The sequence below is a fragment of the Porites lutea genome, chromosome 7 (genome assembly GCF_958299795.1).
Source record: "Porites lutea chromosome 7, jaPorLute2.1, whole genome shotgun sequence".
Classification (NCBI taxonomy): Eukaryota; Metazoa; Cnidaria; class Anthozoa; order Scleractinia; family Poritidae; genus Porites; species Porites lutea.
Genome location: NC_133207.1, coordinates 29,306,679 through 29,324,971, shown reverse-complemented (window position 1 = coordinate 29,324,971; position 18,293 = coordinate 29,306,679). Strand labels below are relative to the sequence as shown.

General features: G+C 37.5%; 1 protein-coding gene across 1 annotated transcript; it reads right to left on the bottom strand.

Moving 5' to 3' along the window:
* Positions 1-12,103: 12,103 nt before the first annotated feature.
* On the bottom strand, positions 12,104-13,822 carry LOC140943846 (uncharacterized). Its single transcript, XM_073392960.1, has 2 exons — positions 12,307-13,822; positions 12,104-12,219 (listed from the first exon to the last, which is right to left on the bottom strand). The coding sequence occupies exon 1, from the start codon at positions 13,594-13,596 to the stop codon at positions 12,439-12,441; it is 1,158 nt and encodes a 385-aa protein (XP_073249061.1). The 5' UTR covers positions 13,597-13,822; the 3' UTR covers positions 12,104-12,219; positions 12,307-12,438.
* Positions 13,823-18,293: the final 4,471 nt, after the last annotated feature.

Here is an 18,293-nt window from a genome sequence, read left to right as displayed (position 1 = left end):
GAACGCGACTTGATTCCATAACGAAAAGTTTCTACAATTGTAGTGTTTGTTGGGATAGCTTGGCAATTTGAAATGTCCAGCTTTAAAAGTTGGGAAATATCACTCAAACAAACGTTACCATAAATACAGATAGAATTACGTTGTAAATGACTAAAATTCATAAATGGCTTAGGTGTCCTTGGAAACAAAAAAATGAACAGGTGGAAGTTATTGATAGTTTGAAACTAAGAGTATCTGTCTATTCACAAGTTGCTTATATCAACTATCCATGGATATCAGGATAGAGTTTAATATTCAGCAGCAAAAAATACTAACTAAAGTGAAATGCTTTGAAAAACGGATTGTCACATGCGGGAAACGTCAAAATAAATTGAAGTCCCTTTGAAAAGACGTCCTAACTTAACTTAAACAATGCTTATTAAATTTTGCAAGAAATATGTCTTCCTTTATGTTTCCAACACTAAATTGAACCTCTTGATTATTCCATACTGAAACTTTGTTTGTTTATTGGTCTCGGTGGCATGCGTTCAAATTTTACCCTTTGAAGAAATGTCCAGACTTGAAAAGAAAGGCAAAGAAGAAGGAAAGCTGTATGCGCACGTGCAGAAAGGTTACAGTGTTTACGAATGTAAGACATAATTTTTATTTTGTCATGAATAAGATCGTAAAATATTAAAATATTTTAGGATTTTTTCACTTCCGTCTTCGAGCCCTTAGTTTCTAACACCAAAGAATTATACTTTCGTTAAATGAATACGCCGTCCTTCTCTTGCCGGCAAAAATTGGTTGGAAAAGGAGTCTCTTAAGGTGACTCGACCCAGTTTTTTGGGGGGGGTACCATCCTACTTTGAAGCTCTCTGGTATCCCCACCTTTACTTTTATCGTAAGTCTAATACATAGAATGGATAACATATAGATCAATCTACAATATAACATAAAATTTTTGGCGATCGGAGTAAATGTCACGTGGTTATAATGCCACGCCCCTTTGAGGTCTGAGTCGAAAATCTGCTGTTGCCGGCATTTTTTCGTGAAAATCTCTCGGCTACACATAGTGCGCATTAGTGCCTGGCGCTGAACAGAGTTTCACCAAAATCGCAAAGACCCAATTCGAGAAATTCAGCGGTTTCCAAATTTAGGTCATAATTTATGCGAAAATGATAAGCAAACTTTACACGGATTATATCTAATAAACTATGAGATTCATCTCTTCATTTTGGGCATCGTTATAACAGATGGGTCCTTGCAAGTCAGCAAAACGCTTTAGGGCATTGTAAATGCGCGCGATTTCGAGCAAAGCAAACATATAGAAATTATAGTTTTCGCTATTTGTTGACGTTTGTCAGCGTTGAAGAGTCCTTCTCACGATAAAAGCATTTTCTTAAAAATTCGTAGTTTTTTTTCCTTCAAATTTTTTCAGGGCCACAATTGATTAACTAACTACCCGGACTCTGAATTTCATGGTCATTGAAAAACTGTGACATTATCTTCTATAAGCCCAAACTTGAGTAAACATTGAAGATTTTTAGCGTTTTGGCTGAGTTTGTGCTTTGGGAGTTGTCTATTGTTTCTATTCTGTCATTATACAGTATTCTTGTTCAGCACGCGTGCAATGACCACGCTTGGCTGCTCACCGAGATATTCCCGTCACGACTTGGTTTAATTATTGGCTTGCATTAAACCTATGAAAAAATGATATTTTTTTAATAGTAAGTAGATTAAGTATGTAGCACTTCTTGATTTTTTTGCAAAGGCACAAGAAGCACGAGAATTGATTAAAAATTGTGACTTAAACCTCTATGTATCACGCGATGGCCTGTCTCACTGTACCAAAATTATTATATCTCGGTGAGCATTCGGAAGTCAGCCGAGCGCGGTCTTTGCACGCGTGCTGAACAAGAATGCTGTATAATGACAGACTAGAAACAATAGACAACTCCCAAAGCACAAACTCAGCCAAAACGCTAAAAATCTTCAATGTTTACTCAAGTTTGGGCTTATAGAAGATAATGTCACAGTTTTTCAATGACCATGAAATTCAGAGTCCGGGTAGTTAGTTAATCAATTGTGGCCCTGAAAAAATTTGAAGGAAAAAAAACTACGAATTTTTAAGAAAATGCTTTTTTCGTGAGAAGGACTCTTAAACGCTGACAAACGTCAACAAATAGCGAAAACTATAATTTCTATATGTTTGCTTTGCTCGAAATCGCGCGCATTTACAAGGCCCTTAAGCGTTTTGCTGACTTGCAAGGACCCATCTGTTATAACGATGCCCAAAATAAAGAGATGAATCTCATAGTTTATTAGATATAATCCGTGTAAAGTTTGCTTATCATTTTCGCATAAATTATGACCTAAATTTGGAAACCGCTGAATTTCTCGAATTGGGTCTTTGCGATTTTGGTGAAACTCTGTTCAGCGCAAGGCACTAATGCGCACTATGTGTAGCCGAGAGATTTTCACGAAAAAATGCCGGCAACAGCAGATTTTCGACTCAGACCTCAAAGGGGCGTGGCATTATAACCACGTGACATTTACTCCGATCGCCAAAAATTTTATGTTATATTGGAGATTGATCTATATGTTATCCATTCTATGTGTTAGACTTACGATAAAAGTAAAGGTGGGGATACCAGAGAGCTTCAAAGTAGGATGGTACCCCCCCAAAAAAAACTGGGTCGAGTCACCTTAAGATATTTTTAAATCCTTGAGAAGCACAACAGCTTCACCTAAGAAATCGTGGCTGAAGTGCTGCATTTTGAAAAATTTACTGACAGCAAGTACCGTGTATTAAATCACGACAAACGGTTAGACAGGTAAAAAGGAAAGAGCATTTCATGAATTTTATGCGAGACTAAGGCTCAAATCGGGTTAACTCTTTCTAAAGACAAATATTCGCTTCGCCCTCGCAAAATATGAATGCAATTTATGAAATAATAGTCAGATCAGCATGTCTAGAATTTTTTCATTACTAAAAGCCTTTGGCATGAGTAATTCAAACCCTGCAGAACTTCAGCCGAAAAAAACATCGTTCAAATTTATTGTATGAGTTGAGGGAAAGATGGGCCGTTTAAACAACAAATTGCAGAGTATTAGCTATGGATTAGCATAACAAAGAGGAAACATGTAATATTATCATTTTCATTATTATCATAGTTAGCCAAGACGCCTGATATCGCTTAACAATTTATATAGAGGAGTTCACGCCCATAGCTACATCATGGGTAATCAGGGCAAGATGGCGGGAAATTCAAAGATTTGTATTGGAATTCAAAGCCAGCTAATTCTTCCTGAATTCATATATTTGATGCTTTATCTTTGAAAAGAGTAACATAGGAGTTCAAAGAAACTATACCTTAAATCTGGAGTGCAAAGAAGTCCGTGATCAGATTTTAGAAAACCTCAATTTTTCCATTCATTTTCTGTAATTTTGATACTGTAGAATTACAGAAAATGTATGGGAATATCAAGGTTTTACGCTGATTACCCATGATGCAACTATGAGCGTGAACGCCTCTACAGGTAGGTGAGGTAACCTGTTTAGGTGGGGTAATCCGCCTGTCCATAATTATAATCTTGCATGTAAAATTTGATCACGCTTACATGATAGGCGGGTTGACCCGCTACATATTACCTCACCTATCTGGGGTCCCCTACCCTAAACAGGCCCTAAAACTAAAGTGTCGACAACTGTTGATCTTTAAATGTTTATTGAAAATGAACAATATACGTTGAATTAAATCGCCTGGGTTAAACTGACGATTTTACCCTAGAAATAGTTTGAATCACATATCAGTGAAAATTTCCAGTAAGAAATACTGTGAAATATTACTTACAACAGCACAAAAAAACTAAATTAATTGCCATTGTTGTAGTTTATTAATTTGAAAAACTATTTTTTGTCCTGGAAACAACAAATTTTCTTCTACTTCAGTGACCTTTCCCTAAATTGTGGCGATCCAAGAAGTGCAGACTTTGCATAGTTCTGACCCTTTGTTAACACCCTATTTCCATAGTAGCAGTAGTAGACTACTACTACTACTACTACTACTACTACTACCACTACCACTACCACTACCACTGCCACTACCACTACCACTGCCACTACCACTACCACTACCACTACCACTACCACCACCACTACCACTACCACTGCCACTACCACTACCACTACCACTACCACTACCATTACCATTACTAAACTACTACTATATTATTATTGTTATTTTTTTATTATTATTATTATTTTTATGCCAGTGATAAAAATGTGTTTTGACCTTTATTAACACCGAACCCCAAATATGTCAGCTAAGAATTAGCATTAAAAAAAGAAACCTTTTTGAAGCCACAAATTAAATAATTGACCACAATAGTAATAAAGCCCTTACATGTAATAAAAATTGACCACAAATGTAATAATACCCTCAAAAGTAACAAAAATATACCACAAATGTAATATAATGAAACCGTCAAATACTATCCAAACAGGGTATACTCGAAAGAGCGCCTCCCTCAATTTAAATTAAAGAAGAAGGAGAATTCAAACACCAGAAAGCTCAAAAATAAGCACCGTGGCGCTCTTTCGAAATAGAAAACATTGCGTTGCATTTAATCGAAAGAACTCCCCCCTCAAATAACCTTGAGTAGTATAGGGCGCAACGAATTAAACCCTTTTTTGTGGATTTAATTAACTTTATGAGTGGCATCCCTTAACGCCCGACGACGTCATAGCCTTTTGTCTTTATCTCATGAATAAAATGCGGGGGAATCTCATTAACTTGCGGGGAATACATTAACGCTGTCGACGTCATAATCTTTTGTTTTTATCTCATGAATAAAATGCGAAGGAATCTCATTAACTTGAAGGGGAATATATTGACGCTGTTGACGTCATAGCCTTTTGTCGTTATCTCATGAATAAATTGCGAAGAAATCTCATTATCTTCTCTTCCTTGTATTTCTAATACAACAGAAACAATGGACCCACCATCCTTGACCGGTTTTAACTTGTTTGTCATGTTCTTGTTTATTCAAGGGGTTTTACACTTCACTTATTTAAATACCATGCTCTTTAGAAGAAAAGAAAGTTCAAAATAAAACAAGGTTTAAACTTATATCAATTTGCTCCAAGCTTACATCAGCAATGAGAATCAACCTCTTAAAAGGTTTGATAAACAAAACATAATAAGCACTGCTGTATACTGGGAAATGCAGTACTCTCGCTTGAATGGGTTGAATGCAGGAGAAAAATATGTCTATTGAAAAGAATGCCGAGGCGTTTATTTATTCAGTCTTCTTCTTCTCATGTGCAACTTTTACTCGGAGCACCCTTTCGAATAAATGCAGTAAAACATTCTATTTTTCGAAAGAGCGCAACGGCGATTATTGTTTTACTATTTAAAAAATGCCAAGGCTATTTGGGGTGGCGTTCTTTCGATTAAATGCGATAGGATATTGTGTTTTTTGAAAGAGCGCCGCCGCGCTTATTTTTGTCCGACTTATATTGAGGGCGGCGTTCTCTCGAGTATATACGGTTTGGATAGCATTGACCGGTTTTATTAAATTTGCGGTCAATTTGTATTACATTTGAGTGCATTATTACATTTGGTCAATTCTTATTATATTTGTGGTCAATTATTATATTTGTGCCTTCAACAAAGCTAGAGGAAAAGGTTTATCGTAACTGTTTAGACCTCAGATGGTTTATTACCACTAACGGCTACGTGCACAATATGAGTTGAAATGACTCAGGATGAATCAGTAATTATTGATGTTGATTTCACCTGCAAATACAGCCACCTAGCAGATTAATAGACAAGCGTAAAGGATTTCTCAAGCATTTAAGATAGCAGGTAAGGCTGTCGTACACAATGAATGTTTCAAGTTTAGAAACATTTAGATAATGATAATCTTCTCGCGTGAAAACATCTTGGCGAAACTCGGAGTCAAAGCCTGTAGAAAGGGCATTGACAATTAGAAGTTTATGAAAATGTAGAGCATTTTACCGTAAATGATCTAATAGACGCCTACTATATATCAAATAAACGCCCCCTTTACAATGTTAAGTTTGTAATAGACCCCCCTCTCTAATAGACGCCCCCTATGACAATTACTCCAAAATACTAGGAATTAGTAAAAAGAAGCAAAATCATTCAATTTATTCAGTTTCTTGCTAGACTAACAAGGGTCGGTTCATTACATTTTGTTCATTGTCAAGTTTAACGTAAGGATAGACTAACGATGACAACACATCCTAAACAAGGATTCTGACATCGATGTAGACATTTGAAAGAGCGATGTGGATATCTAGAATAGCCTACACATTACATTATTGGTGGACAGAAGATTCCGCTCTTTTCAAACTCTCTTGATATCTTTGCCGAAAGCATATTAGTTTTGTTGAGCTTGCAACATTTATGACAATATACGCCTGTCTCTTTTAAAACGCCTCCTATCCGGATTAAACGCCCCCTCTTAAGCCTTTAAAAATATCTTAGAACTAAAAAAAGTAATATCAGTGTTTTGTGAACACTCAAGACAATACAAGACAAGACTTTTAACACATCTGACACCTGACATTTTCAATTACAGTTAGAGAACTTGAATGAAAAAATAATGCAGCAATAGAATGTAAAAAAACCAGAACATTTTAGGTGGCAGAAAGGTACGAGGATGGAAACCAGAATCACAAACACCTTCTTCACAAGTGATATACTTCCAAAGCAAAATCGCTCTAGAAATTTGTTAACTAAAATATTATTTTGCAAATTAAATTCAATCAACGGGAAATGCTTCTTTCAGTCCTAAGATGTTTGTTCCCAGACGCCTTTTGGAATCAGCCGACTGCTTGCCTCGAGTTTTGTTTGCAGTACTGATACACAGAATACAAGGCACTGATAAATTCCGCTTGCTGCGTCACAAGCTAAGGTTGCTGCACTAAGGACAAAAAATGACCCGAGGGAAGATAATCACGCAAAAGTAACCATTATTACTGACAGGAAAACATTAAAAAGGAGAATCCCGCGCCAAAATAATGAAGAACAAAAAGCTACAGTTTTAATTATGTCTCCGGTGGAGGAGCTTTGGCTTGTTTTCCTAACAGCGACTGGCAATCGAGCCTCGGTTTGAACGCAGGAGTCATTTCAAAATCGAGTCTCAAAAGTAGATTGAGCATGATCGCCCGGGTGATCGTAGTACCGTTGCTGACAATGACTAAAGTTTCGACAACCTGTGCCGTGGTAGACATCGTCAGATTCATCTTCAGAATTTACCAGAAATAACACTGTGCCTGTTATTTTTTAACATCCCAGCACGCATGTCTGTGTCCTTACCGTTTGTCTTGAACCAGAAAAGTCATCTCATTGATATGCATGCCTGTAACCACCGCTCGGCCGGTTCACGGGCTCAGACTTGCTGAGCGGGAGGCCCAGTCTAAATCCAGGACAAGACACTAACCCAGCCTAGTCCCCAGGCGTTTTCGGCTCGGTCATTCCTGGACTCTACCATAAGCTGTAACGTCACCGAGACTTCGCGCAAACAACGGATCAAGAGAGAACGCCTAGGGACTAGGCTGTCTCTAACCCAGGCTCTTAAAAAAACTGGTAAGTTAATGCTTCCTGTAAATAATCTTGTCTCAGTTCAACTAATCGCCCTTTTTTCGGTGATGTCCATGAGCTGGCGCCATTCATCCTTCTCTCTCCAAAAAAAACAATATCAACAACCCATATTCCTATTCAAAAAAAAATTGTCGGAAATGTTTCACTGATGTGAAGTCTGCCTTTCCCTCTCTTATGACAGCTTATAACCTCACACATCAAACGTGTTCTTCGCAGATTGTCTACGAATCCGTGCAGCAACCGTATCAGCCGTAAAGTTACCTGTCTAATTTTTACCTCAGTGCGTGGTGCAACCTCGATTCAGCCTCCTCTGGAACCATGATTGATCACAATTTTGAGAAAGACTATCCCTGTCTAAAAACTTTTCCAGTCCTCTTAGTGACATACAATCTTAACATGAAATATTGTGCGCATAAACTACGAGTTTGGTCTCCTGCGAGACAAACCCAGTCTTCCCTCCGTCAAGGTTAAAGGTTTCTTTGTTGCTCCAGAGAGAGGAATTGTATTCAAAAGTTTGCTGTGAGAGAAACAAGTACTTGGCCGTCAAATTAATTGAACGATGAATTACTGATGTGTACAACATGCCCCCTCCTTATATTCCTACCAATCCAGAGTTAAGAACGTTTTCCTATATCTTGTTACTAAATTCATAACTTAACTCAGTCTCAGTCTAGTTCCTATTTTTAACGTATCACTCAGCGAATTTCGTTTATTCATTTTTCTTTGTGACTGGGGAGCCCAGGCTTCATAAGCCTTCTGGTTTCTTCTAGGCTCCCTTGCCAACTTACAATTTCTATGTGTAAAACTGTATTGTATTATATTTTGGCTAAATAAAATGAACTGAACTGAACTGAACGCAGAATAAGAACGCTTCGCCTGTTTTACTTTGGTGATGTGAGTATCTGCATGGATACCTGCAGACGTTGATTTTGTCCCGCGTTTTCTATCAAATCGTCGTTTTTTTCAGACGAGCACGAAATAGTCGTATATTGAGCATTTTTTTGCGTGGTAACGCTACTAGTAAGCTCAGCGCAACCAATGGCGATCTTCGCGTTCGATTTCGTCGGAAACACCCATATAGAGGTTCTGATGTCCCTACTATCTAAGAGCCTGACACGGGTTACTTCGTACCTTGTTGCCGTCCATCTTCATGACCGGTGTCCATCCTCCATCCCCACATCCAAAATCTCCCATGTGACAGAGAACGGATGTTGGCTTTGAGTCAAAGATAATTGTAATCATCTGTGTTTTGTTTGTCCTAGACAGAGAAGACACTTTTTGGTTAACAACTACAATGAAACCTGTATAAGGCGGACACTAGCAGGTTTTTCACTGTTTACATAAAAAAAGCAGTTTCACAACCTTGTCTACTACTAAAGCGTTGGTTTCTTTTAAAACCATCTCGAAAGAAAAAAAAAAGTCTTTTATGAAGAACAGAAGTAACCTACTTGTCTGGGTTATGGTAATACCAGTCTTGACATGACTTGATCGCTGAAAAAAATGATCAAATTCACTAGAAGTTCTGCTAGTGTTATTGTCCTATATCCAAGCTAAGACAAGAGCACTTTTTTTAGTGTCAGTCAATGCTTGTTTTGTTACCTATTTGGCAAGATGGTCCAATAAAGCCCTCCTTACAAAGGCAGTTGAGATGTCTGGAATTTTGGGCACAAGTATCTCCGTTGTAACATGTCCAGTGAGTACCTGAGGTCTGAAAGTAGCAACATCACCATTAGTATTTTAAAATATATAGATTTAGCCAGGGCTAAAAGCGAAGGTGTCGTTAATATTTATAGTTTACTCAAATAAGACATAAAATCGTGCAATGCTAAGCGGCGACGGCAACGAAAACGTAATTTCTAGCACACTTTTTGGGTACATTTTTTTGCCGTTGTTTTGCACGACTACAACGTGAAACTTCCAGACGCTTCCTAGTTATACGTTTTATGGAGGACTAATGTAGTATGTGCTCCTGTTAACTTTTTTTTTCGCTACCGCTCAATTTCACCTTGGTGGCCGCTAGTATTTCTCATTTTCTCACCGCTGCTATAAAATGTTCACGTTTTTCAGTTCCAGTGAAATGGGTCTCCTTGTTTTTTTTGTCTCTCGCTACAGCTCTCGCTCTAGCTCTTTCTTTGTTATCCACTTTACGTCAATGTTGACATTAAAATTTAGTCGAAAGAAAGAATCGGCTTTGTTGTTGTTGTATTTTTTCTCCCTTAAAGTCCGGGTGGCCATGCGATTTGTATAGGTAATAGCATGATTTGTAGTGATATTTGGCATAAATACCACTAGTGATATTTCGAAATTGTTATACGTAATTTCACGAGCTGTTAGGCGAGTGAAATTTGAGACAATTTTGAAATATCACGAGTGGTATTTATGCCAAATATCGCGTACAAATCATGCTATTATTTGTTTATACTACTACCCGCACAAGATTTGTAATTTTCACATGTAGGTATTTCAAATTAAGCTGAAATACCACTGCTCTAAGCCAATCGAATCGCAGAAACTTCCCATGTACTAGTATAAACCGCCGAAACGCGCGGGTCGTCCTTGAAATGCAAAATTTCACCCCGGCTTTCATGAACGGGTGGACGTACGTACGCAACGTACGGAAGATTTTGTCAGAAGCAAAATTTCTTTCTTCTACAACAACGAATTTTGAATATCTTTTAAATCCCACAAACCAGTCAACAAAACCTGCAGACCTAAAAGGACATTTTTTGCCTTTTAATGACATTTTTTTTACTTTTTGATATCTTATACTTCGAATGCGCTCATAGACATGGTGGAGATTCTTTTTTCACGGGAAAAAGTACCCTAAAACGTGTCTAATAATAAAGTGGTCCGTAAAAACGCCGTGACAAAGGCCTAGTATGGGAGTTGCTCACCCGGGTTATGGGCTGCTGTGATAGCGATAACCATAATAATGATGCTGATGACGATGACGATGATAATGACAATGACAATGACAATGAATAATAATAACAATGATAACGATAATGCTATACCTCTAGGATGGTACTTAAGTGGTGCGAGGTTTGGTTTCTTTTATACTTCTCGGGGTTGCTGTGCTTTTCAGAGGACAACAATTCGCACCATATCTTTCCATTGGCTCCTCTGGAAGTGGCCAGGTTAACAGAAAAGTAACAAGGATTTCTAAGACACTTCAACGTACAGTCAAAGGTGTTGTCCACTGTGAATGATCCAACCACAGGAACATTCAAATAATGATAATCGTCTTGTGTGAAAATATCTTGGCGAAATTCAGAGTCTAACCCTATGAAAAAAAAAAACAAGAAAGCATTAAATGATTAGCCAATGCCAGACTTGCAAACTGGTTAACATGACATTTAGCTCAAGAGAGATTTGTATAATAAAAACCACAAAAACACAATCATGTCATAAATGGGACCGCTTCATGCCAATCCATGTTTTCCCATTGATCATTAAACTGCACCTTTGCAAAAATGACTGTGAAACACACATCAAATAAGTCAAAATCCTGCCTTTACTAGTACTGGCGAGGAATTGTACAACTTACCTCTGGTGAAAGTTGAGACATATAAAACTTCGGACAAAGTTTGGAAGAAGACAAACCAATGGATTAATGTTGAAAACATGGTCGGCGTTTAAAGCTATAGCTATTATACTTCATTAGTGCACGTTCACGAGTAATGCGAGGCGATATTCCCGGTTTGGTAACTTGAAGTAAAAGGTTTTAGACATTAGTTTAGCCTTTAAACTGTTATTATTAACCATCTCCACGAACATGTTGAAAGCATCGTTTGCTTTTACCTAATAAAACTCTCATCGTATATTTGAAATTTTAAAAGAAAAACAAACAAACATAAGTCGTCATTTCGCTATTACTGAAAGGTTAGTTTCCTTTTAAATACAACATAGGCACGGAAGGAAATAAACGGCATTGATGGGGCGACGACAGCTGAGCAAATTGGTGCCAATGTCTATAAATAGTGCCAGATATGATTTCTGAGGGCACTTGTGTCGTCTGAGGGTGCAGCTTACAAACTTTGAAAGTTTGCTCATGCTGCTAACAAAATCACCGGTAGGAGTGTAATTCGTGCCATGATTTTAAAGTCTTTGTCCTACATCAGTTGAAAGCGTTACTGCAACACCGGAGATGAAATTCATAGCAAGCTTAACAACTCAGTCATAAGGAGATATGCCTCTGGCACACAACTAATTTATTCCTCTGGTAGTTCTCAGTTCAGTTTGTTTTAAAAAGGAACGGAGTTTTTTGAGAGACACTCAAAATATTGAACTGAAAGCTGAGTTCTAATGTTCTTTTTTGACAGTGATTTGACAAGGGTTCCGTAATTTTAAAGTGTTTATATTTGATATTCACTGGACTTGGACGTTTCCCTTAAATTAAGAAGATCATTCGATATAAAACTATTTTTTTTTTTTTTTTTTATCTTTAATAACATTTATTCAATCGACAATCAACAATCAAAAATACTTACAAACACTACGATACTTACACTACTTACAATACAATATTTAGAATACAATAGACTAAGGTACTTACTCTGTTTACAATGTAAAGACTTACAATACTCAGTACTTACAACACTACCTACTCACTACTCGCACTACAATGCACTATTTACAAGCAGTTCTAATTAGTAATTGTACTTCAAAACCAACATTTACAAGACCAAACATTCACGGTAAACGCACTTATATCTTAAGTGTCTTAAAGAGGCAGCGATTGTGAAGCAAAAGATACACCAGGTTAATGCTGGAGAAAATGAGCAGAGGATCGAGATATACAAATGTATACAAAATCAAAGGCTTACTGAAATAAGGAGCTCACATTTTCCCATTTTTTTGGTAAAATGGGACCTGCAGTGGTCTCTATGTGGTAGAATGATTTGAGGTATTGCAGGAAGCCTGCTATCTTTGGCGAGGTTTCCCTTCTTTTGCTAATCCAGATGTAATTTCTGGCTAGAAGGAAAAGGAAATTAATTTGCTGGCAGTTTTTTGAAGAATCCGGCTTTAGACCAAGTGCAACAAATATATCTAATGTGTAATGTTCCGGTGTAATGTGGAGCAAAGTCAGCTTAAGAGATAAACTATGCCAGAAAAAGGCCACTTTAGGACAAGACCAAAAAAGATGAAGAAGTTTCTCCGGTTCATTGTTACAAAAAGAACAATTTGGGTTGTCTTTTACGCCAATTTTTGTTAAGAAGTCGTTCGTTGATATTCGTCTATGTAAAAATTTATATTGGAATTCAATAATTCTTGTACTTTTAGTATATTTAGCGGCCAACTGGTAGGCTTCCCGCCAATTAATCGCCTCCACATCATTTTCGTTGCAGTCTTTTAGCCATTTCTGTTGATTATGGGATGGTAACTTGCATTTTGTAGAAAGCAACTTGGTGTATACAAGTTTGCTCGCACTTTGGCATTCTGTTAATCTTACCACAAAGGTTTCATAATTGTCGCAGTTTTTGATACAGTTTGTTTTACATGTAGTCCAAAGAGATTTTAGAGCAGACACTAGTCCGAAATACTTTAAAAGACAAACTTTGAGGCTGTATTTTTGCTGCAGCTCAGCTAGTGATAAAAATTTGTTATGTTCATCTTTCAAATGTTTCACTTTCGTAACGCCTCGATCAAACCATTCACGATAGAAGACGGGGCAGTTATCGATTCTAATGAGTGAGTTGTACCATAAAGTTTGTTCAAGAAATTGTTTCTCGGACGTTATGTTTTCATCAAAATTGACTTCCGCCCAGATTGAAAGTATCTCTTTTATAAAGTTATTCTTAATCTTGAGATTCTCAATGGTATCTTTCTTGTTTAAATTACTAGTGAGGACTATTGTGCCTCCAAATCGCTCTAACTCTATATCAAAAAAATATTTCCATTTTCCCTGGTTCTCTTCATCCAGATATTTTTTAATCCATGTAGCTTTCAGGGACTTGTTAAAAGACTGTATGTCTATCATTTTAAGTCCGCCATTAGCATAATCGTTTGTTATAATGTCTCGTTTGATTTTATCTCCTTTTCCATTCCAGAGGAATGAAAAAAATAACTTGTTTACTTCTTTGATAATTTTCACATTTGTATGTAAAGGTGAGAGCACATAAACGAGCTGAGAGGCAACCAGACTTTTTAGGACCGTTATCTTTCCAACTAGGGTAAGTCGACGGTATTTCCAGCAGCTCAAAACATTCCGGACCTTATCTAGTTTTTCATTATAATTTAAAGTTGCAGTTGCTTCCGGATCATTTGAAAACCAGACACCTAAAGCTTTAACTTTACACTTCGGCCATTTAAAGTTTCTTCCGACAATTGATATTTCATCTTTGTTACAATTTGCCCCAATCCAAAAGGCTTCTGTTTTTTTGTCATTAAGTTTTAAGCCAGAGACTTCATAAAAATCGTCCAGTGTTTTGAGAGAGGCTATTAACGATTCCTTTGTTCCATCTAGTATAAGAGTTGTATCGTCTGCATACTGACTTAGTTTTATTTCTTTACCGTTTACAAAGATCCCTTTAATACTTTTATTTTCACGAATTGCCTTAGCTAAAACTTCTACTGCCAGAACAAACAGATAAGGTGAGAGGGGACAGCCTTGCCTTACACCTTTTTGGATTTCAAAAAAATCACTCGCCCAACCATTATTCAAAACGCAGCTTTCTGGGCAGCAATAGAAAAGGTTTAGCCATTTTAAGATGCTACTACCAAAACCAAAATGTTGAAAGGTTTTCCTAATGAAAGGCCATTCTATCGTGTCAAAAGCTTTTTCAAAATCTAAAAACAAAAGTAATCCTGGTATATTGTTTTCTTTAGCGTAGCAAATAACGCTATCGATAAGGCGGATGTTTTCTCCGATAAAACGACCTCCTATAAAGCCAGTCTGGTCGTAATTAATGAGATCAGGGAGGAGAGGTTTCAAGCGATTAGCAATTGATTTTGCCGCTATTTTATAGTCGCTGTTCAGGAGGGTTAGGGGTCTCCAATTCTTAATAAAGAACGGTTCTGCGTCTTTCTTAGGGATAAGTTTGATAATTCCTCTTCTCTGGGTTATTGAGAGTTTTCCAGTTTCATAAGCGTAGTTCAGTGCGCTAATTAGGGTGCTGGATACATCTTTCCAAAACACTTTGTAAAATTCGGCTGGTAGGCCGTCCGTCCCAGGGGTCTTTTCTGATTCCATATCTCTTAAAGCCTCAAGGCACTCTTTTTCAGTTAAAACTCCTTCGCACGAAGTTAATTCATGTTCGTCAATGGCTCTTTCATCACCACCCTCAAAGAAAACAGTTGTACCATCTTGGTTGTATGTGTTACCTTTGGATGAGTAGAGATTTTTATAGAACGCCACACATTCAGTTAATATTTTTTTATCCGAGGTGACAAATTCGCTATCGTTTATTTTAATTTGACTTATTGTCCCTTGCTTGTAGTGTCGTTTTTCTAAATTAAGAAAATACTTGGTGTTTTTCTCTCCTTCATTATACCATTTAGACTTAGATCTCAAAATTGCGCCTTTGGTGCGGATTTCAATTATCTTTTCAAGCTCAAGCCTGCTTTCATTCAATTGTTCCTCCAGGTGTAAGGAGTGCATTTCATCGGAGTTTTTATTATCGAGATCCGCTTCTAATCTGGCAATTGTTTGTTCCAGAAATGTTTCGCGTTGTTTAGCTTGCTTTGTTTTGCTCTTGGAGTAGCGGAGCGATTTTTCGCGCACTTTTAGCTTTATCATTTCCCAAAGAAGTGAAGGATTTACCGATTCGTCATTTTTGTACTCATCGAGTGTTTCCTGAATCGTTGTTTTAATTTGGTTTACGTAATCCAATTCAATTAAAAAAGATGTGTTTAGTTTCCAGAAACCTGGTCCACGTAGATTTGAATGTAGTGATAAGCATAACGTAGTCATTGAGTGGTCGGTTTTATAACCTGGGACGATATCTGCGAGGGTCGTGATGATAACTGTGCTTTGGCTTACTAGAAAAAAATCGAGCCTACAGTGTACTTTTGGATGACGTTGTCTCCAGGTAAATCTACTAGTGTCTGGGTGTAGAATCCTCCAGACGTCTACCAGATCTAGTTTCTCAGAGAATTCTTGAACAACTTTAACACTATTTTGGTGAGTTTTAGTAAGACCACCCATCTTGTCCTTCTCTAAATCCAGTACAAGGTTGTAGTCGCCTCCTATAATAATATCATCACATTTGAAATCTGCAAGGTGATCAAAGAAATCAAGGAAGAAAGTTGGGTTGTCTTCATTAGGAGCATATATGTTCCCTAAAGTAAAACACTTTTCATTGGTTTTAATGTCGCAAATAATGAAGCGTCCTTGGGGGTCAGTGTAAGTTTTTTCTATTTGAAAATCGAAGTTGTTGTTGAAAAGGATGCATACCCCTGCTTTATTGCTCTTATAAGTACTAAAAATAGCTTGATAGCCCCATTCAGCAGACCATACGTGATTAGTATTTTCAGTGCAGTGGACTTCTTGTAGCATATATGCCGAGTAATTTTTTTTGCGAAGCCAATTAAACACCTCTCTACGCTTTGTATTGTCTCTTAATCCCCTGACGTTTAGTGATGCTATTGTCAAAGCCATAGATATTCTCTTGGGCAGCTTTGCAGAGGAAGCCTTACATCACCTGGTGTCAAAGCTCCACAATCACTGCACGGTATGATAGGAATTTGTACTAGGCGTTTACTTCTAAAACAAATGATTAAGCTATTAAAACATAGAAACCAAACAGAACATGCACAGATAAACACAACTAAATAAGAAACCTCTTCGTAAAGGGACATGGGGGGGAAGTTAGGACTTTTACCTAGAATCTTACAGACAGATAAGAAAAACCGAAGCGCCATCTGTTACGAACCTCTATTCCGATCGCCTAAATAATTATCTAGCAATTGATAATAACGGGTGGCAAATGTGGTCAAACGACACTAGCGTGATCTTGGTTACCTAATGAGTAATGACATGATGAAGAAGCATTCTCACCTATCCTGGTATCTCGAGAGGTTTACCAATTGGCCAAATTTTACCTTTTATCAAGAGTTTATCCGGTTGTGCCCGACTAAAAGATGCAGGGATGTTATTTTTCCTAGCTTCTTTAAAAGTGTCCATTTGCTTTCTTCTTCTTGCTACTATTTCGTAGGGTAGATCTTGATACATTTTAAATCTGCTTCCTCGCAAACGGGAGCCCAAAGCTAGAATTTCTTCACAGTTCTTATAGCGGAGGAACCTTGCGATGATTTGCCTGGGCTTTTCTTCCTTCTTCTTTCCTAAGCGATGAACCCTCTGTATTTCAACGGTGTTTGCATCTTTGTATCCTAATTCCGTCTCGAGGAAGGTGCGAACAACTAATTCAGTGTCTTCTTTGTCTGTTTCTTGCACAATATTTTCAAAAATTATATTTTCCCGCCTCGAGTAGGCTTCCAAATAGAGATTCTTGTCTTGTACCTCTTTAAGCTTAGCTTCTAAAACAGCATTTTTCTTCTGCAAATCGGTTAAAGCGAGATCTGTTTTCTCCTGGTAAAATTCTAGGCTCGCTGTCGAATTCTGCTGTTGCTTCTCAGCTTTATTTAAGCTTTCTTTCAAGTTCTCAATGTCGTGGCTGGCGGTTGTTTGCGAATATTCCAGCTTCTGTATTCTTCCTTCCAATTTTTGAAGGGACGTTTGGACTTCATTTACTGTTGTTTGGATAGCGTCTAACTTTTCCAGCTTTCGATTTATCTCCTCCAAAGCTTTATGAAAACCTTCGGCCATGTTCAAAACCGTAAAGATTTCGTCTTCAACCTCGTGCTCCTCGACTTCTTCAGGAGAGTTTACTTCATCACTCCTCGCTTTTTTTGCTTCTGGTGAAGTGCTCGACTCCTCTGAAGAGGAACGCTCGCTTCTTTTCCTTTCCAAGATCTTTTTCAACAGTTCTTCCATTTACCACCCGGGAAAAATAGAATATGTGGCGGACGGATCAAGGACACGTCTTACGCCATTGCTACCCAGGCCCCTTTTCGATATAAAACTAGCAGTTATGCCTCCGGTTGTTCAAACATTAGATAATGATATCCACTGAATAAATCACTATTCACTCGGCAGCCGAAAAGTATTAAGGCGTGAAACTATTTGTGTTATCCACTGAAAAGAGTAACTTCAAACGTTATATCCACCTTTTGAACACTCTTAGGGCCATGTCGTTTATCGATTGAAAGATCAAAAGAAGCCTTCATTAGTACACTTGGAATCAAAAACAATAAGAGTTATAACCAGAAAAAAAAATTTTCTTTTTTCCTTTTTTCTTTGATTTATTCACATCACGACGAATTGGCTTTTTAATCAAGGGACTTTAAAACGTGTTCAGTAGCCGAGAAAAGAATCCAGTGCGGACCTGCTTTACGAATGACGCAAGTGCGTACCTGAAAAAAAATGTCAGTATAGGTAAGGAAAAAGAATACAAATAAGGAAACAAAACTTGGGGAAAAAATCTTCACCATTGATAATGATGTCATGAAGTGATCGAAGCCAAGGGCAACGATATCCATATATAAATTTTTTTTCAGCCAAACAATTTGAACTTTCCAAAGTGGCAAAGACAATCAGATTCTGAGAACGAGCAAGGTCAATAATTGTATGAGTTTCACAAACTGTAGTGTACAAAAAAAACTGCGCTCTACTTTATG

Excerpts from the sequence above, each read along its gene's own strand:
- LOC140943846 (XM_073392960.1), bottom strand. The coding sequence starts at position 13,596 with ATGATAGACATACAGTCTTTTAACAAGTCCCTGAAAGCTACATGGATT.